This window comes from Folsomia candida, unplaced genomic scaffold (genome assembly GCF_002217175.1).
Source record: "Folsomia candida strain VU population unplaced genomic scaffold, ASM221717v1 Fcan01_Sc002, whole genome shotgun sequence".
NCBI lineage: Eukaryota > Metazoa > Arthropoda > Collembola > Entomobryomorpha > Isotomidae > Folsomia > Folsomia candida.
The window spans coordinates 10,668,775-10,691,004 of NW_019091194.1; the positions used below are offsets into that span (position 1 = coordinate 10,668,775).

Consider the following 22,230-nt stretch of genomic DNA (forward strand, 5'->3'; position numbering starts at 1 on the left):
AAACACATACACACCGGTTCTTTCCCCACGACGCAGGCGCCCTTTACAAAAACCGGGGGCAATATGACACAAAAATGGGCGTGGTTTAATAAATAAAATCACCATGGTTACACCAGAAAAAAAACATTTTATTCAATTTAATTAATCCCCACACACGCGGAATGTTTTATTAAATAAACAATTTAAGAAATATCAAATAATCAACATGGAAACCTTATTCCTCATCCCCCAGATTATGTTTCACCTTTGAAAAGTCAAAGTCCTCCCCCGTCCCCCGTTTGAAAATGTCCAAAACGTCCAAACACGTGGTCTCGAAATGGGTCGTGGCGTCGTACGAGGTTGAAATGAAGAGTTGCGTGGACTGACCCGGGTCCAGGGCTTCGTAGTAGTCAGAGACGGTCACGAACCTGTTGGCATGGGAATTTTTTAGTGGTTGCCATGGAAATATAATTGCTATGACAACACAAACTTTTGTCGAATGGGTCCCAATAGCGCGAGTCCGGGCCGGATCTCCTCCTCCGGCGTGGCCGTCTCCACGGTCGTGGAAACCATGGCAACGAACCAGCCCTTGGCAGCCACCTGGTGCGTGTACGACACCACAGAGACGTAGATATCTACAATTCATTAAATACAATTTCAGTAACCATGGTAACCAAAAACCGTAACCATGGAAACCGCACCACTCCTCCTCCCCACTTGCTTCTGAGGTATGATAATCTGCGTGCTGAGGGCATCCTTGGTGTTCGGAACGGGATGGTCCATCAGACAAATGCACCGGATCACCTGCCCCGTTTTCCGAACCCGTTCGGGAACGTAGGTAGGGTCGCAATAGACTTGTTTACACTTGGCGATTTCACCACCGCTCCGAATCCCGCAGACTTTTCCTTCCGCGTCCATGACGATCTCGTCGACTTGCTTGTCCAGCATGTAGGTCCCGCCGTAGATGGCGGATAGTCTGTGGAAACCATGTTATTTTTTTAATTTGTTGCCATGACAACTGAAAAATAAAAATAAATAGACTCACCTAGCAAACCCCTGTGGCAACTCCCCCAGCCCATACATTGGATAAAGATAAGGGCTCTTCCCATATCTCGCCAGCGACTCCGAATAAAGTTTAATCCGCTTCATCGCATCTCCGGCGGGCTTCGCGAGGTACTCATCGTCCCGATACAGCGCGATGGCATGCCCCGTAAAGTCTTGTGTATTCGCGTCCAAGCCAAATTTCTCGTACAGCTGCTGCGTCGTTTGTGTTCGAGAGTCGAAATCCTTCCAGGTTTTCGGGTCCGCCGGGTCGTACTCTTGAACAAAAACGAGAAAGTTCTTGAACCGGCGCTTCTCGAACAGCCCCATCAGATCTGTGGACACATTTATTATTCAGTTTCCATGGCAACCAAAAAAAATACTAAAAAAAATTTACTGACCACTCCCCAGTGCCTCCCTCTCATCGGCGGGAACTTTTGAAATCTTCCCGCCCTTATAAACATATGACCCTTCGCAGGATTTAAACTCCAGATAGCGCGTGACCCCGGTGTGAATCAAGAGTTTAACTAGTTGACCATTGGCCATGAGGAATTTGGGGATGAGATCCACGTTCCAGTCCCGACCACGACCGTACGCGGGGTCCACGGGGGTGGAGTACTTTTCAAAGAGTTCTTCTAATGGAGTGATGGAGGCGGATTCACCTCCGTAGTATTTGTTGCGGTCAATGTGGAGGACTTTTTTTCCGCTGACGGACAACATCCCGGAGAGGATGCATTCCTGTGAGAATAGTGTGTTATTTGGTTGTCATGGCAACGGAAAATAGTAAAATAACCTTCAATCCCGTCCCCAAAACGATGGCGTCGTACTCCTCGTCCATTTTTTACAATTTTCGAAAAAGTAGAATTATTTCCTTGACAACTGGCTGTCTGACTTTTAGAGAAAAAAATATCCTCCCAACAACCCTACAAACCCACTCAACAGATGGCGTGGGCATCCACTCACACAACTCTCGACCAGTCTCACACCGCCCCACACCACACCCCACACACACCACAGCACCAACACTCTCAGTCACTCATTTCACTCTCCACTAAATTCATCCCCCAATTGTAAAAAAAAAAAAATGCAAAAATGTTCTCAGGAAACTTGAAACTGCGGATAATCGAGGCGGTGGAGTTAAAACCGACGGCGTTCCAGGGCCGGCTCTCGACCACTTTCTCAGAGAACATCTCCATCGACCCCTACGTTTCCATTGATCTCGATGAAGTTACCATTCACAGGTTGGTTACTTTATTATTTTGTTACCATGACAACCGATAACACTTGTCTCTCCATAGAACCACCCCCCGTGTGAAAACCTACAACCCGAAATGGGACGAGTCCTTCGTGACCATGGCAACCAACCTGTCCTCCATCGGTCTCACCGTGTTCCACGACGCGGCCATCCCACCCGACGATTTTATCGCCAATTCCACTATACTAATAGAGGATTTGCTAGAAAAACTCGAAGCGACGCCAGCGCCCTTATCCGATGCGCTATCCGCGGAGAGCGCTTCGAGCGCCTCCGTCGCGCTGGGCGCTTCTTCATCAGAAAAGAAATCCTACGACATTTGGGTGGATCTCGAACCCCACGGGCGATTGCACATCGCGATGGATTTCAACTACGAGGAAGAGGAGGAGCACGAGGAGGCCAATTCCGAATCCATAGTGAAAAGTGGGGGTGGTCAACAAGGGGGGGAGTCCGATGGGGGGAAGGAGTTTAAGGAAAGGGGGGGTGGTTTCAACCGGAGGAGGGGGGCCATGCGGAGGAGGGTCCATCAAGTCAACGGGCACAAGTTCATGGCCACGTATCTACGGCAACCCACGTTTTGTAGTCACTGCAAGGAGTTTATTTGGTATGTCACGTGGTTTTTATGGTTTCCATGGTTACTAAATTTTAAAAAATTGTGTAACTAGGGGTCTGGGGAAGCAAGGCTACCAGTGTCAAGTCTGCACGTGCGTGGTGCACAAGCGCTGCCATGGCCTCGTCGTCACCAAGTGTCCGGGGATGGCCATGGGGGGCGCCGTGGGGGGCGAGGAGCTCGAGGCGGTAATTTTTTTTTTAATTATTTTTTTCCATGGCAACTAAAAATTTTTTTAAAAAAAAGGTCGGGGGGCAGCGCTTCTCGGTGAACCTCCCCCATCGCTTTTCCATCCACACCTACAAGCGCCCCACGTTCTGCGAGCACTGCGGGTCGCTCATTTTCGGGGTCATCCGGCAGGGTAATAAAATATATAAAAATTAATAAAAATGGTTGCCATGGCAACTAAAAAAAATAAATAAACAGGCCTCCAATGCGAAGCGTGCGGGATGAACGTGCACAAGCGCTGTCAAAAAAACGTCGCGAACAACTGCGGCATAAACACGAAGCAGCTCGCGGAAATCCTCTCCGCGATCGGAATCAGCACACAAAATCTCAGCGTCGCGAGTTCCCAGGCGCAGAGGAAAAAGAAGGTTCGTTGCCACGGAAATATATTTTTCGGTTGCCATGGAAACTAAAAAATAAAACTCCACAGGTCTCCATAAGTGAAACGCGGCCGTGCTCCTCCTCCACGTCCTCTTCGATGATTTCTAACGTTTCCACGGGGACGATGGAGAGCACGTTCAGCGCGAAAGAAGCCGAGCACACGCAGGAGATCCGCATGAGGATTGAGGCGCAAAAAGCGATGGAGGCGCGGATGAAGGATAAGCTACCCGTGGACTCGAAACCGGTCGCTGTAGCGACTGCGGCCGTTGCCAAGGAGACCAAAAAAGGTGGGACACAAATGTTGTGTGGGGAATTTATGAGGCAATTCACGCCCTCCTTCGTAACTACGTAAACAGCGTAAAATCCGTAAACTTACAAACGTTTACAAACTTTTACAAAAATTGTCAAGGAAAATCAGTTTACAAACTTTTGTAAACTTACGCAGCTCACAGGCGTCTTTTAATTTTGTAAAGTATTTTGTAAACTCAATTTGCGGAAGAAAAAAATTTGTTCGATACAGAAATTTGGCATAGAGGTTGCTAATGGCTCCTAATGAAAGAATATGAAGTGAAATTGGTAAAAAATCACATCCGGGACCCGTTGGGGTGACCCATACCGATTTTCATAACTTGTCTCAAAAAGCTGAAATTCGGAACGGTGATAGCTTCTCATGAACGAATATGAAGTCAAAGATGAACAAAAAATAACCAGATGGGCAATAAGGGAGGGGCACCGATACCGATTTCTAAGAAGTTATATATTCAGCTAAGATTTAGTGTGATTTAGGATTAGAATTTAGGAGGGTTGAATTTCGAAATTTTTATAGGAACAGCCTTCACTGTTCATGGTATTTATTATATCAATAAATGCAGCTCCACAAATTTCTTCCATTAATTTCCGTTTTCTGGAAATGATCGGCATTTTGTTTCAATTATCAGATAAATTTTTACGAAAATAATTGCGAAAGTGAATTCACGGGAAGCTGTTTGTAAACGTTTGTAAGTTTACGGATTTTACGCTGTTTACGTAGTTACCAAGGGTGCGTGAATACCCTCAATATTTTTTTAAAATAAAAAATCCGTTTCCATAGAAATCTCCACCCGTCGAAAAATAGGGCTGGAGGACTTTAATTTTATAAAAGTGCTGGGGAAGGGCTCCTTCGGGAAAGTCATGCTCGGGGAGTTGAAGGGCACCGAGGAGGTCTACGCCGTCAAGGTGCGTTGCCATGGAAACAATTCATGGTTGCCATGGAAATAATAATTTTGACTTTCCATGGAAATACATAGGTCCTAAAAAAAGACGTGATTCTCCAAGACGACGACGTGGACTGCACGATGACGGAGAAGCGGATTCTCGCCCTCGCCGCGTCGCACCCCTTCCTCACCGCGCTCCACTCCTGCTTTCAAACCAAGGTCAGTATTTCCATAGTTGCCATGACAACTGAATAACAAATCCCGTAACCATAGGACCGCCTCTTCTTCGTGATGGAGTACGTGAACGGCGGCGACCTAATGTTCCAAATCCAGCGCGCGCGTAAATTTGACGAGCCGCGGGCGCGCTTTTACGCGGCTGAAGTGACCCTCGCGCTGCAATTCCTCCACCGCCACGCGGTCATCTATCGAGATTTGAAACTGGATAATATTCTCCTAGACCAAGAGGGACACTGCAAATTAGCGGATTTCGGGATGTGCAAAGAGTTTGGGATTTGCACCAGTGGGGAAAATGCTACGGGGGACAACACCACGTCGACTTTTTGTGGGACGCCGGATTATATCGCACCGGAGGTATTTTTTTATGTTGCCATGGAAATTAATAATAATAAGGTTGCCATGGAAACAAAAAGTAACCATGGAAACTCTCTCCACAGATCCTCCAAGAGCAAGACTACAACTCCTCGGTGGACTGGTGGGCCCTGGGGGTTCTAATGTACGAGATGATGGCGGGGCAGCCCCCTTTTGAAGCAGATAACGAGGAAGACCTATTCCAATCCATTCTCCATGACGACGTGCTCTACCCGGTCTGGTTGTCACGTGACGCCGTGTCGATTCTAAAGGGCTTCATGACTAAGAATCCGACGCGGCGGTTGGGGTGCGTGGGGGCGAACGGGGGGGAGGCCGCGATTAGGTCACATGCTTTTTTTAAGGAGATTCACTGGGAGGCGCTGGAAATGCGGAGGGTGAAACCCCCTTTTAGGCCGAAGATTGTGAGTGTGGATTTTAAATAATTGGGGGGCGTTCATTAATTGCGTGATGGGAAAGGGGCTGAAATTTCAATGGTATTTTTTGCGTCACGCAATGAGTGAACGTCCCCCTTGACATTTAAAATTCTATAAATTAATAAAATAATTCCCATAGAAATCCAAAAAGGACGCCCTGAATTTCGACGCCGAGTTCACCAAGGAAGAGCCGGTGCTGACCCCGCTGATGGCGGAGGTGGTGAAATCCATCAGCCAGGAGGAGTTCAAGGGCTTCACCTTCGTCAACCCAGACTTCGATCCGATGAGATTTTCTCATGAGAAAAAATGAATACTCAATTGTTTTCTAGTCTTTTTTTTACGTTGTTGCCATGGAAACGCGCACATGTTTTTCGTGGAGTGGAGATGGTGGAGTTTATTTATTGTGCTTTTGTCATGGGAGGAGAGGAGGAGGGGTTAATAAAAAATTTGTTGAAAAATTGGTTGTCATGGTGATATTGGAGTTTTTATTTGGAGAGGTGAGAAGAGGGGAGGGTGATGGTGATGGAGTTTGCGTGGCTAGTGTGGCTCTTCCGGCGAGTGGACACAGAGTTGTTGTTGTGGAGAGAGTGGTGGAGTGAGCGTTGTTTTGAGGAGACTGACTGGTAGAGAGAGAAGACGGAGAGTTGTTGTGGTGATAATGGGGGTTTTATTTTTTTTTTGTGGGGGGAAGTGGGGGGAAGTGGGGGGGGGTTTGTCAGTGGGTGGGGTGGTGTGTGATTAAGGGGGGGTTAGTTAAAATCCACCGATGATGAGATAATAACGGCGTCGCTAGGACAACGGAGCTGGAGACCCTGTCATTTATGGTGAGCGTTATTTTCCTAATTTTAAAAATTCCACGGATCTACTGTTCATCCAATATTAATAGTAATATCGATATTAAAATTTCTAATATCAATATTAATATTTCTAATATCGCAATTTCTTGGAAAATTTTCTGAGAGGTTATTTGGTTGCTAATTGAAAAATAAATAATCTGCCAGGTAACCTATCAGAATTTTTTGCGACTAATGATACTGGACGAACAGTAATTCCACGAAAAATCCGCCCATCAAAAAATCCCAAAAAAACATTTCAAAAAATTCCAAAAACTACTCGTATCCTATCACCATGGCAACCACCAATCTCACTTTCCCCCCCTGCTCCCGCTGGACAATCCCGCCTCTTCTCCTTTCTTTTCACTCTCTTGTCCAGTGTGCAGTGGAGAAACTCCACTCTTCCTCCTCTCCAATTAATTTAAATTAAAACACCCAACGAGATGGTGGAGTTCATGACCAACTGGTACATCACGGCCACGCTGGGCGAGGGGGCCTTCGGAGAGTGAGTCCATCCCCCCACTAATAATTTCATCACTAATTCTAATAATTCCCACACAGGGTGAAGCTCCTCCACAACACGGTCACCAACGAGTCCGTCGCCCTGAAGATTTTGCACTTTCACGAGGATGCCACCGCGGAAACTGCGACCACAACTTCCCCCACGGAAACAACAACGACCACCTCTCTCCAAAAACAGGAAGCCGAAAAACTGATAAAAAAAGAAGTCTCCATCCACCAGAAACTCTCCCACGAGAACATCGTGAAATTCCACGGGTCCCGGATGGAGAACAACGTGTGGTTCCTGTTTCTCGAGTACTGCGACGGTGGGGAGTTGTATGATCGCATTGGTGAGTTTTTCTCTCTCTCTAAATCACCATGTCAACAAATAACCCACTTATTCCCCCTCACAGACCCCGACGTTGGCCTCATCCCCCACACCCTGGCGCACTCCTTCTTCTCCCAGATAATCTCCGGAGCGACGTATCTCCACTCCCTGGGAATCTGCCACCGGGACCTCAAACCCGAAAACATCCTCCTCTCGGGGGAAAGGATTAAAATCTCGGATTTCGGGTTCAGCACCATGTACAGGAATGAGGAGGGGGTGGAACGGTTGCTGGATACAAAGTGCGGCACCGCGCCGTACCTCGCCCCGGAGGTTTTTTACAATTCTAAATACAAGGCCATGCCCGTGGATGTGTGGAGCGTGGGGATCGTGCTGGTGGCCATGTTGGGGGGTGGTGAGTTACTTTACTGATTTTGTTGCCATGACAACCCACTAATAATAACTATTTTTAGAACTCCCCTGGGACCGTGCCGACCCCGCGACCTCCCCGGAATACCGCTCCTGGCGAGAATCCACCCCAACCTCGACTTCCCCATGGAATAAATTCGACCTGGCGACTCTATCATTTTTTAAGAGATTGCTCTGCCCGTTGCCAGGGAAACGGATCACTTTCGAACAGATTGCGGACCACGCGTGGATGAAGAAGCGGTTGGCTAACAAGAGGAAGAAGGGTGAGATTATTAGTTACAATGGGTAATTTCCAGGTCACCATGGCAACCATCACCCGCTCAGGTACTTCTGTGACTCAGATTTGAATTAAAAACTATCTGAGCATTGGAGTAGCTGGGTGGGTGGGTTGCCGGGGCAACAGAGGTTTTTTTATAATTATTTTTATAAAGTTTGCGAAATTACGAAAAAATAATTACAAAAATTAAAAAAAAATCCACAGACTTCCACATCCCCCCGCCCCCACTGACCCTAAAACGCTCCAAACCCAACACCATCTCCACGACACATCAAACCCTGCAGCACTCTCCAATCTGCTGCCTCTCCCAACCCGACCCGATCCTCATGAACTCCAACCCCGAATCTCTATCACCCCAAAAACCCCATGGCAACCAGATTGACATGACGAAATTCTCCTTCAGCCAACCCGCAGCGAATGAAATATTATCCGAAGAAGTCGCCCCGTTGTCAAGGCGACTCGTCCACCGGATGACACGGTTTTTCGTAAAGAATAATTCGAAAGAGTGCGTGAAAATCGTGACGGGGGTGTTGGACGAGTTTTGCTACCAGTGGAAGGTCTTTCAAGAGGGGAGGACTGTGCATGTGGTGAGTAGAATTTCCATGGCAACAATTTCTTAGAATCAAATAACTCCCTAAAAATAAATATTAAATCCCAGATCACCATAACAACGGTGGACCGCCGGAAGACCCCGCTGGTCTTCAAGTGCACGGTGATTGAGGTTCAGGACAAGGGTGACGCGGTGCTGTTGGATTTCCGTCTCTCCCGCGGGGATGGCCTCGAGTTTAAGCGGCATTTCCTGAGGATTAAGGACTCGCTGAGGGACATTGAGCTCAAAATCGGAGCCCCTCTCAATTGGCTCATCCCGTTTTAATTATTTTCTTTTTGAGACTGATTTTTTGATAAATTTTGTAATGAAATTAATTATTTTTAATGGAAGTAAATTATTTATAAAAAAAAATTAAGCGTGTTATTAATCAATTTCCACTTCATTTCTGGCATCGCTCGCTCCTTGTTCGGCCTGGGTGAGTTTTTCGTGGATTTTCTGAGCCATTTCCTGGTCGTAGATCAAGTGGTCCATCCGGAGGTACTGCTTGTTCGGGCAGCCCGCGTAGGGACATCTGGAAATTTATTTATTGAGTGGTGAAAGTTTTGGACTTCGTTTGGCCCGAGTCAGGGGGGGAGGGGAGGGTTGTAGTAGGTTTTAGCTTTGTATGATAATTTTGAAATTTTAATCCCCCATCGACGACCCCCAAGGGTCAACTAGTTGACAAAATTTTCGAATTTTCTTAATTATGCCCAATATGCGGTTCAAAAATTTTAAGTCGCTTTCGAAGCTGGACAAACAAACAGACCGACACGATGACGACTACATAATCCCGCCTTCCCTCCCCTCAGACTAAAAAAAACTCCCACATACAAACCTGGCCCTCAAGTTCTTGGAAATGATCTCCTTGATGCTCTTCTTCCCATAAAAGTGATTGCAGTACATGTTTTTCCACGGGTCGAGCAGGGGTCCTTTCGAAATCGGGTCAACAATCGGGATAAACGAGCCTCCGCCTCCGCCACTCTCCTTCGATTTCTCTGCTGACCGAGCCGTGAATTTCGATTTCGATGGCTGGAAAGTAGCTGCTCCAGCGATGGAATCTGCAATAAAATTATTATTATTTGTTGACCGAAAAACCCACTTCTTAAAAATAAACTCACCCCTGCAAACCTCCTCCACCTGCTCCATGAAGACCCCAAAGAGTTCCTCCTCCTTCACCACTTTATCCGTCAGAGTCGATAAATATTCGTCCTCCGCCGCGTCCCCGACCTGGTTTTCACTCAAAAATTAACTAAAAATACTAAATAATTAAATAAAACCCACGCACCTCCCGCATGTCATCCAACAACTTCAAAACCTTCTCATCACTCGTCGAGCTTTTCCCGATTTTCGCCTCAATCTCGGCCAGCGCTTTGGAAATCACTCCGTCCCGATTTTTAGTGAGGAGAAAGGCTCGGAAGAGTTTTATGGAACAGGTCGTGATGCGTTTTTTGAGTTTTTGACGGCTGGGCTCTGCAGGGAGGGGAAATTATTGTTAAATTGGGGAAAATATGGGAATGAGTGTTTTTTTACCGTCGGGTGCGATGGGGAGGAGGTTTTGCAGGAGGTCAGTCTGCTGTTTTAAATATAATTTCACCTCTTCCCAGGTCAGTTGGTGGTCCATTTTTGGGGATTTAATTAGTGATTGGTGAGTGAGTGGACGGAGGGATGAAGAGCAGCAGAATTGTTGACTCGGTGAAGGCTGGTGCGGGTCTGTCGTGTGTTTGGCTGGGTTTCTGCCTGTTGAGAGAGAGAAAAGTGAGAATTTTTCTCTCGGTTGCTTGGGGGATGCTGCGGGGCAATGAGGTATTTTCTCAATTTTCTCCCTTTTTTAACGGGGTCTTATGTGGTTTTGTGTTTGTCCGTCTGTTTGTGTGTTTGTTTGGGTAATATTTATAAATAGGTGAGTAGGATTTTAGCTCTAGGGATATTGTTGACTTGTTATGATCAAATTTACTAGAAACAATTAGAAATAAGTTCCAAAATAGGTTCGAGAGCTTGATAATAAAAATAAACCACTGGAAATCATTCAAGTGAAACACCTTGGCTCGGGCTATGCACTAAAAAAACTTTCTAACCATGCCAACGTAAAATTGCTAAGCATAAAATTCAAGACAAACAATTCCCAGACAGTGAAAAAAAAATTGATTCCAAATCTTCCATAAAAAAATGGACGACTCATCTCCACCGCCGCCACTGGAAGAATCTCCACCCCCAGAACCACCTCCAATCATGGAGAACGACCCACCGCCCCCACTACCAACTGAACCCCCACCACCACCGGAAGAAGAAGACTACGAAGACGAAGAACAAGAATTCGACCCCAATCCCCTCGAAGAAGAAGAAGAATTCTACTTTTCCACCTTTGAAAACCAGTACAACCTCGAATACTACCTCCAACCCGAAGTCCAAACATTATTCCAATCCCAAAACTATGCCGAACCCTCACTCGCACCCGCACCCGCAGAAACGCCCGAGGAATATTACAACTACGTCAAAACCACGATGGAAGAACAAGGCTACGATTTCCAAGAATGGGTTCAAGAAATGAAGGGAGAGCCCGAGTTTTGGTGGTTGGATCAACAGCAGCAGGTCAGTTTTCTACTCATTTTTCTCCACATTTTATTAAAATTTCCATTATTTTTCCAGCCCCCCACCAGCAATGACTCCTCCCTGGCCTCCGCCGAAGAAACCTCCTCCACCCCAGAAATCGACTACACCTTCCCACCCCCGCCACCACCCAAAAAACTGATGGGGATGAAATCCTTCCGCTATTTGGAAACACGCGTGTTGGCGAATTTCCTCAAAGACTCGGAGGACGAACGGATGGACAAAATCAAAGCCCGGCTCGGGTTCATGAAGAAGGTGAAGCCACCCAAAAACCCTTCGGTCTCGGTGTTATTCACGGATAAGAACTATCCAAGAGGGAATAGTAAACAGGAGGTGGTGGGGGTCGAGGTAATTATTTTTAAAAAACCATAAATTATAGACTTAAAATAACCATAATTAACCATAGCCCCACCTCGCGACCCACACCCCCTGGGACTCCGCCTTAAAGCACGCCATCTCCTTCCTCCAAAAATCCGGCTGTCGCTCCCCCGACGTTTCCTTCACCTCCCTCAAACTCCCCGAAGCCAGCAAACCCGTGGAACTCCAAGTCTTCCTCAACCAAGTGGGAAAGAAACGTCGCGGAGGGATCGGCTCCGCCTTTGAAATCGACATCCCATTCATCCGCCGAGCCGAACGGGCAGTATTACGCTTCCTCCTGAACAACTCCAAACCGAGATACCCCCTCCCGAGATTCATCCTCCCAAAGTATTTGAATAGCAAGATGACGGACCGTGAACTGATCGGGCCGGGAACTTATGACCACGAATATTTCGAAAACCAACGGTTGAAAAGGCTGAATAGGATGCCGTCTTTGTGGGGTTCTTGCTCGGAGAGGTTTCCAAAGGAGAAAGTCGCTTGTCCTGCTTCGAGTTTTATAGCGGATCCGTTTTTTCAGTGGGATCGGGCCTGTCAGAGGAAGAAGTATCCGGGGAAGGTTCCGCTGTTTCAGTCGACCCCGTGTAATTTTAGGTAATATTTTCGTTATACAATATTTCACCATTTTTCACTAATTCTAAATTCCACAGGTACAAAAACTTCTACCTGGGCTGCGGCCTTCCCCCCGGCCACTACAACATCCAATCCCCCCTGGAATCGTATATAAACGAAAAGAAATCCCTCCGTGGAATATACACCGAAGGATCCGGATTGGATAAATTTTGTCCAAAGACTTGCAAAGAATTTAGACGAGGGAAAATCGTAGAAAAATCAAAAAAACTCGGCCCCGGCTCGTACAACATTAATGAAAACATAACCACGCGACTAAACGACAAGTACAACCACTTCAAGGGAAAATTGTCAAAGACGGAGCGCACGAAAATGTGTGGTTTCCGTGCTGCGTATGACAAGCCATTGTGGCCGGAGGATAAGGGTTATCCTGGTCCCACGACGTATAATCCGTATGAAAATGAGGATTGGATCGAGTCGGATTGGGTTGGGTTCAAGGTTCAGGAGGGGAGGAAGATGGGTGTGGGTGGGAGTGGGGGGAATAAATTGTCCAGTCCGGATTTCTATTTCTATCAGGAGGAGGGGTTCGTGGAGAGTAAGGTTATTCTTGGAAATGGGATGAGGTGGGTCTTTAATTATTAGTTTTTTAAGTCTAATCATAAAAACTAACACCCCCCATTGTATTATAAAAGGTCCAACTTCCTCTCCAAATCCCCCATGACTGCCCCCCAATCCATGCACGTCGTGATTAAAGAAAGGAACAAGGCGACGCATAAAAAATTCGATCAGCAACAAGAACCAATTATCCTTAGAGAAGATGATATTTGTTAATTCTCTAAATGAAACTACTGGAATAATAAAGATTATGACACACCAAACGCCACCTCTCCGCGATGGGTTCATTCTTCTAAAAAACTCGCTCACTCACACAGTCGGCACTTCTCTCTTCACTCCACTCCATCCAATTTTCACCACTGTTTATTACTCTTTTTCCATTTTAAAACTAATTAGAACCCACTTTTAAAACTTCAAAAAATGTCCTCTCTCACCGGAAGTGGTGGTTCGACCGACAACTTCCTCACCGACATGGAATCTCGCCTGAGTTTCCTTCGTGTATCCGACGAGAAATCATCCCCATCCCAATCGAAATCCACCGCACTGGTCACGACGGACCAACCACTAGTTCGAAAACCCAACCTCCCAGTGGAACCATTCTATGTTCAGTTGAGGGCCTTCTCTGGCAATGGCCACTTGGCACAGGTCGTCCTCATCGAGGAGACCACTTGGGTAGGAAACTCACTATTTTTATTTTCTTTTTAATTAATTCCTAACAATTCTCCCAACTTTCCAGGCGCTGTTCGGCTTCGTCATGCGCTACCTCCGGAACGAGTACAAGGAGGGGAAGCTCTCCCCGATCGAAGTGATCGAAGACTTGCCAGTGGGCTTCATCGTTCTTGGAATTAAAGGAGATAAAATCATCCGTGGGATCGTGTTGAAAGTCGGTTACGATGACGTCAAAGGGGCCGTGGTGGACTTGAGGGATCGTGAGTTTTTTTGTTATTTATCCTTTGCAATTGATTTATAATTCGTAATTTTAGTGGATGAAATCCGCGACTACACTCTGGAGGCTAAACACATTTACAAGATGCCCACGGCCGGGTTGGATGTGCCGTTCAAGGTGGGGTCTCCTAATTTCTACTTTAATCACCCAAACTAATAATTATCTGCGCAGGCCCTCGAAGTGGAAATCGACAAGCTCCAGCTCTTCACGGGGACGGACATTGCCGCGCGGGCCTTTGACGCAGCGGACTTCCCGGAATTTGCCATTTTCAAGGCCCGAGTGATGAGGAGTTTCAAGACTGAAGGAAGTTTCACCTTGGAATTGACGACCTCCGCTCGTGAAGACGTTGGATTAATCATGTTGAAGCAATTGGAGTTTGTCTGTGGAGTTCCGGTCCCGGAGGTTGGTTTATTACTTTATTTATTAAGAAAACCCACTGAAAAATCCTAACAACAGCCCGGGAAATCGATCCCCATCACGGTCTCGCACTACACCCCCGAAGGGGAAATATACTACCAATGTCCCTCCCGAAAGAACAAGCTGATGCGGATTATTAATGATTTCGATGCAATCATCCGACGTGAACTGAGCGGGGTTCGCGTCGTGGATCCGAATTATTCCAGCCCGGAATTGATTAAAGAACGGCTTCGGGTGGAGGATCAGGTTTTCGCTGTGAAGTTCTCCGATGACGACAAGTTTTACAGGGCGAGGTTTTTGGAGTATACGGATGTTGGGAAGGTCTGTGGGATGTTTTTTTTAAATTGTGGTCCGCGTGTGATTTTTGGGATAATTTATTAAAATTTATGTGGTAAATTAGGTCCGAATGCACTTTATCGACTATGGGAATGACGACCAGGTCCCGCTCGGTGACATTTTGCTGATGGACGCCTTTGACGAGGGTTTGAAGTTCATTCCTCCAATGGTGATTTTTTTATTATAGAGATTTTTCTTTACGTTTTGTGAATTGATAATTTGATGGGCTACAGCTTATACTGTATGCAAAAGTGTTGTTAATATTTTGCGTACATATTGTGTCAGGTTGAATGAAGTAATTTAGCCCCTAGTTGTTTAATTATTTGATGTAATTTATTTATTCCTGTGTGTAAGCTCATGAAAATAGGCTAAATTTAATAGCTAAATTATGCTATGCTACACAACTACATGTGCATTAGTAATAGTAATTGATAATAAACGCTTCTTATTATTATAACAGGCCCGCCGGGTGAAACTGAATAAAATCGAAAAATTGGACGTGGATCGGATGGACCAGATTTTGGAGAAATATCCAAATCTTAAAATTCAAATTGTGAGTTTGCCTTTATAATATTCAGATTTTTTAACACTTTTTTTAAAATCATGCACAATTAATTAGTTCGAAAAGGACCCGGTTTGGATTGGAAAAATCTTTGTCAACGTGGCTGGAGGAAAGGAACCGGAACATTTGGTCCCGCTCAAGAAATTACTCGTTGGTTAATTTTGTTTTTTGGAATTTTATATGAGGATTTTGGTTAATAAAAGTTGTTAGAAAATGCCCATTTTTAAGTAGATTTTGTGGTGAATAAAGACTTGATTTTCTGACTAGTAAATTTTATTATTATTAAAACAAACCCATTCACACCCAATTTGTACACTAATTTAACAGAAAAAACCAACTAATTCCCCCTGATGGCCTCCATAATTTCGCTCTTATCGTACGGACAATTGGCATAAACCTTGCCACACGCGGAGGAGTCCTTCGCATTCTCACCGAGCAGCGAGGCGTAAGAGTAGCTCAATTTTCCACGCGATGATTTCGTGTGGTTTGGTGGCGTTTTTCCGTCGCGCCTGAAATAATTGCAGTTTTTTAGTGTTTATAATTTGTCAATCTATTAAAGGTATAATTTTTTTAAATAATTAAACTCACCCAAACAACTCCAAGATCAGCTTGCCATCATCCTTCAACTCCTGCGCTGGGGTGGCAGCCAATTCGCAAACTAATCTTAACCCACATCCTAACTGGTCATAGCTTAAAACTTGATCCAGAGACGGTTCTTCTTCCTCAGTGGTGGACCTCCTCTTCCGACTCCAACCCCACCCACCTCCACCGTGATGAGGTTCGTTAAAATGAGGAGCCCCATGGCCAACGCGGAAGTGGAAACCGCTCTCTGCAAGTTACATCGACCTTAGTAAAATAAACACTAATTTCAATATAATAACAAAGCTAACCGGAGATCCCAGCCAACGCGGCCAGCGCCGTTGCGACTTTCAGCTTCATCAGCGCCGCGGAAGTGAATGAACTCGCGTACAATCCCCCGTGTCCGGTGATGGCGGCCAACGGGAGGAGCAGCCCACCACCGCCTTCCGTTGGGGAAGTGAGTAAAATAACGCTCAGGATTGGGACCAAGAGAATCGTGTGGATATTCGCCATCTGAAAATTTGGTTTTATTTTTTGGATGTTATTTTTAAAGATTTTTTCAACGTACCTTTTCGTTATTTAAAGTTTTGTTTGACAGCAACTTCAATCTTCTCAAAAGGAGACAATGAAATCAAGTGTCAGTCTCTGTTATGCAATGCTTTTTATACCAACCACCACCAGACACACACACGACACACCAAACACTACCTAAAAGAGCAGTAGTGACGCAAAAAAGTGGTTCATATTTCTGGTCAAACAGGAAATTTCCTTCCTCTCATCCTTGTTTTGACCCATTGCTAATCAAATTAACAAACCCCCACCAAAAGTATATAAACAAATTTACTTCCTGTCTTGAGACACATTAAAATTATTATAAAAATTCAGGTCAATAATGTATACGACTCGAATTAAAATGATCCTAAAAACTGATGTAAATCGCCACCTCCTTTATTACAGGAATCTTCCGTTGTAGAAAACCCATCCGCAGAATTCTGCATTCGAATCTGATGGATTTGTCGGGTGAGGTCCCCCAAATGCGTCTCCTTCAGGTTTATCAGCGTTTCCAGCCGTTGGACCTGCAATTTATTAATTAACATCAAGAAATCACCGCATAAAATAAGTAAAACCCGCACCTTCTGAGCCAACTCCCTGACCCTCCCCCTCATCTCCGCATTGGATTTCTCCTTTTCCACCAGCAAATCCTGTGGGATGAATTTGACCCCCTTGTAAATGACGAATTCTGGAACGGCGGCGGAGGGCAAAATGTGGACGAGGCAGGTTTCGGATTGTAAAATGGGTTCTTCATCGCTGGACTCTGGTTTTTTTGCAAGGAAATCTTGTTCACTTTTTTTGATGATTAATTTTTGGATTTGACAGAGGACCTGGAAAATGGGAATAAATTAAAATACAAAAAAATACGCGTTCCCCAACGATTACCGTTTCGATGAGTCCACTTTTGGCTTGGCAAACCCCGTCGATCGTCTCGCTCAGGAGTTTGATGCCCAATTTTGGGAGGACTTTCCGGTTGAGCAACTCCCAATTGTTCCGCTTCAAATTGGCTCCGAAAGCGGGGGTGTAGTTGTGGAGCTCGATTAATTTGGGGAAAAAGTGCGAGATTAGTTCGGCCAGGAGGACTGCGGGAGAGGGGAATTAGCGAGATTTTAGAGAAATCTGTGGAAAATATTGACCCAAACCTCCGTCTGAGAAATCCCGAGGGACGTTTTTCCATGATTTTGAAAAGGGGATCGTCTCCAGCCAGGTGGTGAGGTGGGTGGGGTCCGTGGGGGTGGTGGGGGTGGGGGTGGCCATTTTTGGGGGTGATTTAAATTATGGAATTTAATTTTACCAAATTATTGAATTATTTTCCCGATCGAGTAAATTCCCCGGAATCATAACAATCTCATCGTAAAACACTCTCCCAAATAACAATCCCCATGACGACACTATAGAGAGAGTGCTAAAATTATTGAATTACACCAAACCACACGACCATCATCACCAATAATTACTCCAATAAATAAATTCCTCCTGTGATTCCACTTGACATCTCATTACGATTATCGATTCCCGTAATTGCACCACGCTGACGTCGTTGACAATTTCTCTGCGTGATTAAATGAGGCAATTAATGGTAATTATTTTCGTTATATGAACGCCCACGGTGGAGTCGTTTATGATTTTTCTGGGGTGGGGTGAGACATAAAAACGATATTTTTTTAACAATTTTAGTAGAATAAAAAGTTAGTCATCCACCCACACAAGAAAGTGACGACGACGCGACGCGACGACGATTATACCCGCATGTCCTCCATGAAACTATCGCGAGAGAAAGCAAGGCAACCTGTAACACCACTCTTTGACATTTCAGAGACTTTGAGACTTTCACTGGAATAAAACCCAGCGTTCATCTTTCGGATTTAGTTCACTCATCCAATTGAGCTGCCACCGAGAGGAAGTCGCTCTCGCTCTCTTTCTCACTTTAAGAAATAAAGAGTATTTTCGTGATATTGATAAAAAGAGTGTAAGTTTTTTTAACAAAGGAAAAAGGAATAAAAATGAAAACTTTATCCTTTTTGATCGTCACACTTTTCGTCCTTTCTTCCGATTTCAACTCTTGTTGCGAGGCGCAGAAAGTTTACAAATTGGTGAGTTTTACGTGTGTTAATTGGGTGTTTTTTATAAGGGGGGAGAGAGGTTAGGGCGTGGGTGGGTTTTGTTAGTTTAAATTCAATTTTATTTTTTTTAAGATTTTGCAATTTTGCATGTACTTTAAGGTAAACTTTTACGGGCGTCAGTGTGTTAGACTCGCCATTTCACCCCAATAATAACCCATCTGAGGCAACTTGAGACGACCCCCTCTTTCTCAATCCACTTAATTACACAGTGTGTTATGCAATTAATTTGCATTTATATTCCTCTAATCAAATCATCTCTGGCTGCATTCTCCTCGCTATGAATAGCCACTTGATTAAACAGTCACCCAAAGAACTACACAGATTTCCAAGAGATCCCCGTCGTCTCATTAAAAATATATTCACCCAAACACAATTCACAAAAACTTTCCTGCTCCACACATATCGCATGACCTCACAAATTCACATGCCAATTTATTCACCAGCACCAACGAAATGCTTTTTTTATGCCCACAAATTCGTCACGTCGTCGCGACCTCCCGCAGTTTATTTCTTTACATACACACCTTTCTCTCTTTTGGTCTTTTGTGAGGTTGACACCTAAAACCTCACCACACATGAAACTGGACGTGATCCACTTTCACTGATGGAAAACTGATACTTTTATTACGGAGAAATGTGTATATAAAAAAACTCTACTCAATCGTCAGACTTTGACTTTTTCCTCGAAGAAAAACTCTTTTTACACAAAAAAACTTAAAAAAATCTGTTCCACAGGACCCCGAAACAATGTCGGATGACGACTACTCACCTGAGATGGACCTCGTTGGACCCTCGTCCCCCCCACAATCCTCCGAAGAAATGAATATAAAGCCCAACTTCCCCTCTCGATTTACATCTCTAGCATCATCTCCCCAATCCTACAACTACTTCACCCCCGGTGGCAAACGGTATCTCCTCTCAAACACTCAGCTCTCGACATTAAACGGACACTCACCGAAATACATTCTCCAACCGTCGACTCGACAATCAGGTTTCATACCGCAGCAGAAATCTTACTACGGACGAATGAGTGGGTTTGGAATGGGTGGATTCGGAGGTGTGGTCGGTGGGGGTGGGAGACATTCATCCGCATTCATGCCACCTGTTTCACCAAGGAAAAGACAAATTCTTTTTCGACAGTGTTTCTTTAATCCCATTTCTTGCTTTTAGATTTTATTTTCTTTATTAAAACACAAAAAAAATCTGATTAAAAAACCCACTGCATGCTTTGGAAATTAGTAATAAAAAATATAGAAATTTGTTTGGAAAATTAATAAAAACTTGAATTGGAAAATACGAAATATTCTCTCTCTGAATACGCATTAAAGATAAACTAATTTGGACATAATTAAAAGTTTATAAATACTCAGTACACAATGTGTCCCACTTTTAGTCTCGCACACACGTCAATAAATCGATATCAAATGATTATAATACAAAATAATTTAGTAGACTGAAAGAAAAGCTGAATGAAAGGTTTCCTTAATTAACACAATTGATTATCATCGTTTTGTAGATTTGTGACGGTCGTCGTTCGTCGTCGTCTGACGTATTCATCAGAGACACAGCGGAAATTGCTCTTCTTCTTATTTCCTTTTATAAGGATTCCTAGTTTTTTGGGGGGGCGGCTGACGTTTAGAGCAAAATTGTCATGTGAAAATACACGTTTATTTATAATTTATTTGACATTTCTCGAATGATGATTAGATTGCCCCATAATGTGTCAGTTCCATTTCTTTCTTCTGTTCTTGTCACATTTTTCTTTTAAGTAAAACGCAGCATGATATTGATACATTTTATGTGTTGGATTAAATTGATATTTTTTGTTTAAATGGTAAATCTCACTTTCAGCAAAATCCACTTAATCAGACATTTTCAATCATTTATAAAAATAAATCAAATTACAACTTTTTTCTTAAAAACTTTGATCTCACCTTTATTTAACAAAATGATGATTAAATTAAAAAAGCTACTCAAACTTTGCAATAATTTCTCTCGATTAAAAAAATCAATTGTGTGCGTCATCGTGAGTAACCCGATCTCCAAAAAACTCTCATTCTGAGAAGCTCTCCTAAATTTCCCCGAGAAAACAAAATTAAAGAAAAGTTTCTAGAAGAAAAAAAAAATCCTGTAAATTACAATCATCATCTTCCTCCAGATCTACCAGTTGCACAACTCTCTCTTCGTTATTGTTGTCGCATAATCTCTCACCTTCCTCACCTCTTCTTCCAACGCCTACTAAAAAAGTCCAGCAGTGGAAATAAAGACGGCTCAGCGAATCTTATTTCTTTTTTTTATGAAGGCAATTTAATGGGAATTTATATCCAAAAGTAATGGTCCTTATGAGAGCAGCTCACCAACCACACAAACACAAATAAATGACACTCTCACACGTACACAGCTTTTTTGCCTTTACCCTCGTGTGGAAATTCATATTTTCTTTTATTTAATTAAATAACGACTAATTCCACGTGGAAATTGTAACTTAAAATTCGGAAAACTCTTTCCCATTTCTAAAACTTTGAAAGAATCCTCCATTATAATTATTGAAATAGTAGACTAATTGATCCTCTGAAAATGGACACGATCTGAATTTCTCTGCACATTCGGATGCTCGTCTCACTTGATGGCCTTCCTTCATTCCTTTCACGTATGGATAGAGGGACCAGTCTCGGAGCTGCATCACGTCAAGGAATCTGCAAAAAATTTCTTTACTATTTTATTCGCATTAATATTTTTTTTAAAAAAAACCCACTTGACAAACTGATCCAAAGCGCCATCCATCCCATCAATTTTAATAAATCTGCCGCCCCTTTGTTTCTTCTGTTTTACGCTTTTTTCCGTCGTGGTCGTCGTCGTAGTGGTAGTAGTCAGACCATCTTCAATCCTCTTGGCCACCATTTGACAAATCATTCTAGGAATGCATTGTAATTTATCGAATCGATTAACTCTGCCAATCATTCCTTCAATGGATCCGAAATTAATTATACTTGATAAATCTACATCTTCTGGTGCACCCAGTTTTGATATCATTGAGAGCAAGCCACCAACACCACCACCACCACTATTGATTGGTGAATTTAATAAATTGGTACTAGATTGTCCATTATTTGTCGTAGGGAGCAGTTCTTCCCTTTGTTGTAGATTGTTGTAGAGTGGGACCGAGCTGTGTTGTTGCGTTTGATAGTTGAGCATTGGATATTGATGCTGAAATTCAGGATTGATATTTGCAGAGTGAATCTTTTGCTCTATTCCTCCACCTCCGGGATATTGACTTGTCGCATAATACGGGGTTTCCTCCTGTCCTCCTGTTGCTGCTGCTGCTGGTTGTTGTACTTTTAGAATATTTTTCAATAAAGTGAACAATTGACGTGAATCCCTTTGATTAGAATTGGTTTCATTAAGGTCACTCCCACTGATGGATTTTAGTGCAAATAAAACTAGAACGATGTAGAAATGGGGATTCTGCAGGAGGGACATTTTCAGAGACAGAGAGGACATGAGAGGAAAAAAAAGTATATAAATTTAAACTTTAATGAAGAATTTCCTATTCACGTCATGACTTTTTTCTTTTGTGGGTAAATCCTTTCGTGTGTTTTTTTTATATGTAAACTTGATCCGATTGATCTTTGACTGAGATTTTATCGATTTTTTTTTCTACTCAAGTTTTTATTCTTCGTTATACAACTACGCGGTTGATGAGACGGAGAGATGCTCAACGGAATATGTAAACTAAAACTTTCATTTAATTTTGCTAACCCCTTTTGAAAGAAACATGCACCACCACCAGGACGAGCACTGTATAAACTGACTAATAACAGGATCTTCATCATCATCCTCTCTTCTTCTACATATAACCGCGTTGTTGACTAAAATTTCACTTTCAATTAT

General features: G+C 43.8%; 11 protein-coding genes across 12 annotated transcripts; 6 read left to right on the plus strand and 5 right to left on the minus strand.

Moving 5' to 3' along the window:
- Positions 1 to 107: 107 nt before the first annotated feature.
- On the minus strand, positions 108 to 1,973 carry LOC110845198 (rab GDP dissociation inhibitor alpha). The gene is made up of 6 exons (XM_022091565.2): positions 1,814 to 1,973; positions 1,422 to 1,758; positions 1,025 to 1,355; positions 681 to 955; positions 470 to 614; positions 108 to 407 (listed from the first exon to the last, which is right to left on the minus strand). The coding sequence occupies exons 1-6, from the start codon at positions 1,856 to 1,858 to the stop codon at positions 215 to 217; spliced, it is 1,326 nt and encodes a 441-aa protein (XP_021947257.1). The 5' UTR covers positions 1,859 to 1,973; the 3' UTR covers positions 108 to 214.
- Positions 1,974 to 1,994: 21 nt separating this feature from the next.
- Positions 1,995 to 6,164, plus strand: LOC110845195 (protein kinase C). The gene is made up of 11 exons (XM_022091562.2): positions 1,995 to 2,261; positions 2,319 to 2,876; positions 2,938 to 3,070; positions 3,129 to 3,243; positions 3,309 to 3,475; positions 3,538 to 3,775; positions 4,579 to 4,703; positions 4,775 to 4,900; positions 4,955 to 5,272; positions 5,356 to 5,691; positions 5,843 to 6,164. The coding sequence occupies exons 1-11, from the start codon at positions 2,113 to 2,115 to the stop codon at positions 6,011 to 6,013; spliced, it is 2,436 nt and encodes an 811-aa protein (XP_021947254.1). The 5' UTR covers positions 1,995 to 2,112; the 3' UTR covers positions 6,014 to 6,164.
- Positions 6,165 to 6,398: 234 nt separating this feature from the next.
- Positions 6,399 to 9,029, plus strand: LOC110845196 (serine/threonine-protein kinase Chk1). 2 transcript variants are annotated; one of them, XM_022091564.2, is made up of 6 exons: positions 6,399 to 6,527; positions 7,098 to 7,387; positions 7,451 to 7,777; positions 7,836 to 8,054; positions 8,273 to 8,655; positions 8,727 to 9,029. In XM_022091564.2, the coding sequence occupies exons 2-6, from the start codon at positions 7,321 to 7,323 to the stop codon at positions 8,940 to 8,942; spliced, it is 1,212 nt and encodes a 403-aa protein (XP_021947256.1). In that variant the 5' UTR covers positions 6,399 to 6,527; positions 7,098 to 7,320; the 3' UTR covers positions 8,943 to 9,029. The 2 variants fall into 2 exon arrangements, with proteins under 2 accessions (XP_021947256.1, XP_021947255.1); XM_022091563.2 differs by lacking the exon at positions 6,399 to 6,527 and adding an exon at positions 6,874 to 7,041.
- On the minus strand, positions 8,972 to 10,386 carry LOC110845199. Its single transcript, XM_022091566.2, has 5 exons — positions 10,188 to 10,386; positions 9,943 to 10,127; positions 9,776 to 9,884; positions 9,493 to 9,715; positions 8,972 to 9,189 (listed from the first exon to the last, which is right to left on the minus strand). Exons 1-5 carry the CDS (start codon positions 10,276 to 10,278, stop codon positions 9,042 to 9,044), a joined length of 756 nt encoding a protein of 251 aa, XP_021947258.1. The 5' UTR covers positions 10,279 to 10,386; the 3' UTR covers positions 8,972 to 9,041.
- A 118-nt stretch (positions 10,387 to 10,504) lies between these two features.
- LOC118434671 (pollen-specific leucine-rich repeat extensin-like protein 2) lies at positions 10,505 to 11,675 on the plus strand. Its single transcript, XM_035848722.1, has 2 exons — positions 10,505 to 11,246; positions 11,304 to 11,675. Exons 1-2 carry the CDS (start codon positions 10,824 to 10,826, stop codon positions 11,634 to 11,636), a joined length of 756 nt encoding a protein of 251 aa, XP_035704615.1. The 5' UTR covers positions 10,505 to 10,823; the 3' UTR covers positions 11,637 to 11,675.
- On the plus strand, positions 11,675 to 13,083 carry LOC118434670. The gene is made up of 3 exons (XM_035848721.1): positions 11,675 to 12,233; positions 12,290 to 12,832; positions 12,902 to 13,083. The coding sequence occupies exons 1-3, from the start codon at positions 11,986 to 11,988 to the stop codon at positions 13,038 to 13,040; spliced, it is 930 nt and encodes a 309-aa protein (XP_035704614.1). The 5' UTR covers positions 11,675 to 11,985; the 3' UTR covers positions 13,041 to 13,083.
- Positions 13,084 to 13,119: 36 nt separating this feature from the next.
- Positions 13,120 to 15,356, plus strand: LOC110844782. The gene is made up of 8 exons (XM_022091070.2): positions 13,120 to 13,496; positions 13,561 to 13,753; positions 13,808 to 13,887; positions 13,942 to 14,172; positions 14,227 to 14,508; positions 14,588 to 14,692; positions 14,984 to 15,076; positions 15,143 to 15,356. The coding sequence occupies exons 1-8, from the start codon at positions 13,245 to 13,247 to the stop codon at positions 15,242 to 15,244; spliced, it is 1,338 nt and encodes a 445-aa protein (XP_021946762.1). The 5' UTR covers positions 13,120 to 13,244; the 3' UTR covers positions 15,245 to 15,356.
- LOC110844783 lies at positions 15,337 to 16,351 on the minus strand. The gene is made up of 4 exons (XM_022091071.2): positions 16,233 to 16,351; positions 15,976 to 16,177; positions 15,674 to 15,914; positions 15,337 to 15,594 (listed from the first exon to the last, which is right to left on the minus strand). Exons 2-4 carry the CDS (start codon positions 16,175 to 16,177, stop codon positions 15,423 to 15,425), a joined length of 615 nt encoding a protein of 204 aa, XP_021946763.1. The 5' UTR covers positions 16,233 to 16,351; the 3' UTR covers positions 15,337 to 15,422.
- A 221-nt stretch (positions 16,352 to 16,572) lies between these two features.
- Positions 16,573 to 17,473, minus strand: LOC110843412 (sperm flagellar protein 1). Its single transcript, XM_022089377.1, has 4 exons — positions 17,359 to 17,473; positions 17,074 to 17,298; positions 16,798 to 17,000; positions 16,573 to 16,740 (listed from the first exon to the last, which is right to left on the minus strand). The coding sequence occupies exons 1-4, from the start codon at positions 17,471 to 17,473 to the stop codon at positions 16,573 to 16,575; spliced, it is 711 nt and encodes a 236-aa protein (XP_021945069.1).
- A 485-nt stretch (positions 17,474 to 17,958) lies between these two features.
- Positions 17,959 to 20,474, plus strand: LOC110843595. Its single transcript, XM_022089568.2, has 2 exons — positions 17,959 to 18,309; positions 19,075 to 20,474. The coding sequence occupies exons 1-2, from the start codon at positions 18,220 to 18,222 to the stop codon at positions 19,507 to 19,509; spliced, it is 525 nt and encodes a 174-aa protein (XP_021945260.1). The 5' UTR covers positions 17,959 to 18,219; the 3' UTR covers positions 19,510 to 20,474.
- A 267-nt stretch (positions 20,475 to 20,741) lies between these two features.
- LOC110843596 lies at positions 20,742 to 22,089 on the minus strand. The gene is made up of 2 exons (XM_022089569.2): positions 21,095 to 22,089; positions 20,742 to 21,035 (listed from the first exon to the last, which is right to left on the minus strand). Exons 1-2 carry the CDS (start codon positions 21,838 to 21,840, stop codon positions 20,825 to 20,827), a joined length of 957 nt encoding a protein of 318 aa, XP_021945261.1. The 5' UTR covers positions 21,841 to 22,089; the 3' UTR covers positions 20,742 to 20,824.
- Positions 22,090 to 22,230: the final 141 nt, after the last annotated feature.

Excerpts from the sequence above, each read along its gene's own strand:
- LOC110843595 (XM_022089568.2), top strand. The coding sequence starts at position 18,220 with ATGAAAACTTTATCCTTTTTGATCGTCACACTTTTCGTCCTTTCTTCC. Across the intron at positions 18,310-19,074 it reads CGCAGAAAGTTTACAAATTG|GACCCCGAAACAATGTCGGA; the intron begins GTGAGTTTTACG and ends TCTGTTCCACAG.
- LOC118434670 (XM_035848721.1), top strand. The coding sequence starts at position 11,986 with ATGACGGACCGTGAACTGATCGGGCCGGGAACTTATGACCACGAATAT. Across the intron at positions 12,234-12,289 it reads TCGACCCCGTGTAATTTTAG|GTACAAAAACTTCTACCTGG; the intron begins GTAATATTTTCG and ends TAAATTCCACAG. Across the intron at positions 12,833-12,901 it reads ATTCTTGGAAATGGGATGAG|GTCCAACTTCCTCTCCAAAT; the intron begins GTGGGTCTTTAA and ends GTATTATAAAAG.
- LOC110845198 (XM_022091565.2), bottom strand. The coding sequence starts at position 1,858 with ATGGACGAGGAGTACGACGCCATCGTTTTGGGGACGGGATTGAAG. Across the intron at positions 1,356-1,421 it reads GAGGGAGGCACTGGGGAGTG|ATCTGATGGGGCTGTTCGAG; the intron begins GTCAGTAAATTT and ends ATGTGTCCACAG. Across the intron at positions 956-1,024 it reads TTGCCACAGGGGTTTGCTAG|ACTATCCGCCATCTACGGCG; the intron begins GTGAGTCTATTT and ends TGGTTTCCACAG.
- LOC110844783 (XM_022091071.2), bottom strand. The coding sequence starts at position 16,177 with ATGGCGAATATCCACACGATTCTCTTGGTCCCAATCCTGAGCGTTATT. Across the intron at positions 15,915-15,975 it reads CGCGTTGGCTGGGATCTCCG|AGAGCGGTTTCCACTTCCGC; the intron begins GTTAGCTTTGTT and ends TGTAACTTGCAG. Across the intron at positions 15,595-15,673 it reads CTGATCTTGGAGTTGTTTGG|GCGCGACGGAAAAACGCCAC; the intron begins GTGAGTTTAATT and ends CAATTATTTCAG.
- LOC110844782 (XM_022091070.2), top strand. The coding sequence starts at position 13,245 with ATGTCCTCTCTCACCGGAAGTGGTGGTTCGACCGACAACTTCCTCACC. Across the intron at positions 13,754-13,807 it reads CGTGGTGGACTTGAGGGATC|TGGATGAAATCCGCGACTAC; the intron begins GTGAGTTTTTTT and ends TCGTAATTTTAG. Across the intron at positions 14,173-14,226 it reads GTGGAGTTCCGGTCCCGGAG|CCCGGGAAATCGATCCCCAT; the intron begins GTTGGTTTATTA and ends TCCTAACAACAG.
- LOC110845195 (XM_022091562.2), top strand. The coding sequence starts at position 2,113 with ATGTTCTCAGGAAACTTGAAACTGCGGATAATCGAGGCGGTGGAGTTA. Across the intron at positions 2,262-2,318 it reads GATGAAGTTACCATTCACAG|AACCACCCCCCGTGTGAAAA; the intron begins GTTGGTTACTTT and ends GTCTCTCCATAG. Across the intron at positions 3,244-3,308 it reads TTTCGGGGTCATCCGGCAGG|GCCTCCAATGCGAAGCGTGC; the intron begins GTAATAAAATAT and ends ATAAATAAACAG.
- LOC110845199 (XM_022091566.2), bottom strand. The coding sequence starts at position 10,278 with ATGGACCACCAACTGACCTGGGAAGAGGTGAAATTATATTTAAAACAG. Across the intron at positions 10,128-10,187 it reads CCTCCCCATCGCACCCGACG|AGCCCAGCCGTCAAAAACTC; the intron begins GTAAAAAAACAC and ends CCCTCCCTGCAG. Across the intron at positions 9,885-9,942 it reads TGTTGGATGACATGCGGGAG|GTCGGGGACGCGGCGGAGGA; the intron begins GTGCGTGGGTTT and ends AGTGAAAACCAG.
- LOC110843412 (XM_022089377.1), bottom strand. The coding sequence starts at position 17,473 with ATGGCCACCCCCACCCCCACCACCCCCACGGACCCCACCCACCTCACC. Across the intron at positions 17,001-17,073 it reads TGGGGAACGCGTATTTTTTT|ATTTCCTTGCAAAAAAACCA; the intron begins GTATTTTAATTT and ends AAAGTGAACAAG. Across the intron at positions 16,741-16,797 it reads TCAGGGAGTTGGCTCAGAAG|GTCCAACGGCTGGAAACGCT; the intron begins GTGCGGGTTTTA and ends AATAAATTGCAG.
- LOC118434671 (XM_035848722.1), top strand. The coding sequence starts at position 10,824 with ATGGACGACTCATCTCCACCGCCGCCACTGGAAGAATCTCCACCCCCA. Across the intron at positions 11,247-11,303 it reads GGTTGGATCAACAGCAGCAG|CCCCCCACCAGCAATGACTC; the intron begins GTCAGTTTTCTA and ends TTATTTTTCCAG.
- LOC110843596 (XM_022089569.2), bottom strand. The coding sequence starts at position 21,840 with ATGTCCTCTCTGTCTCTGAAAATGTCCCTCCTGCAGAATCCCCATTTC. Across the intron at positions 21,036-21,094 it reads GCTTTGGATCAGTTTGTCAA|ATTCCTTGACGTGATGCAGC; the intron begins GTGGGTTTTTTT and ends AATTTTTTGCAG.
- LOC110845196 (XM_022091563.2), top strand. The coding sequence starts at position 6,980 with ATGGTGGAGTTCATGACCAACTGGTACATCACGGCCACGCTGGGCGAG. Across the intron at positions 7,042-7,097 it reads GGCGAGGGGGCCTTCGGAGA|GGTGAAGCTCCTCCACAACA; the intron begins GTGAGTCCATCC and ends ATTCCCACACAG. Across the intron at positions 7,778-7,835 it reads GGTGGCCATGTTGGGGGGTG|AACTCCCCTGGGACCGTGCC; the intron begins GTGAGTTACTTT and ends AACTATTTTTAG.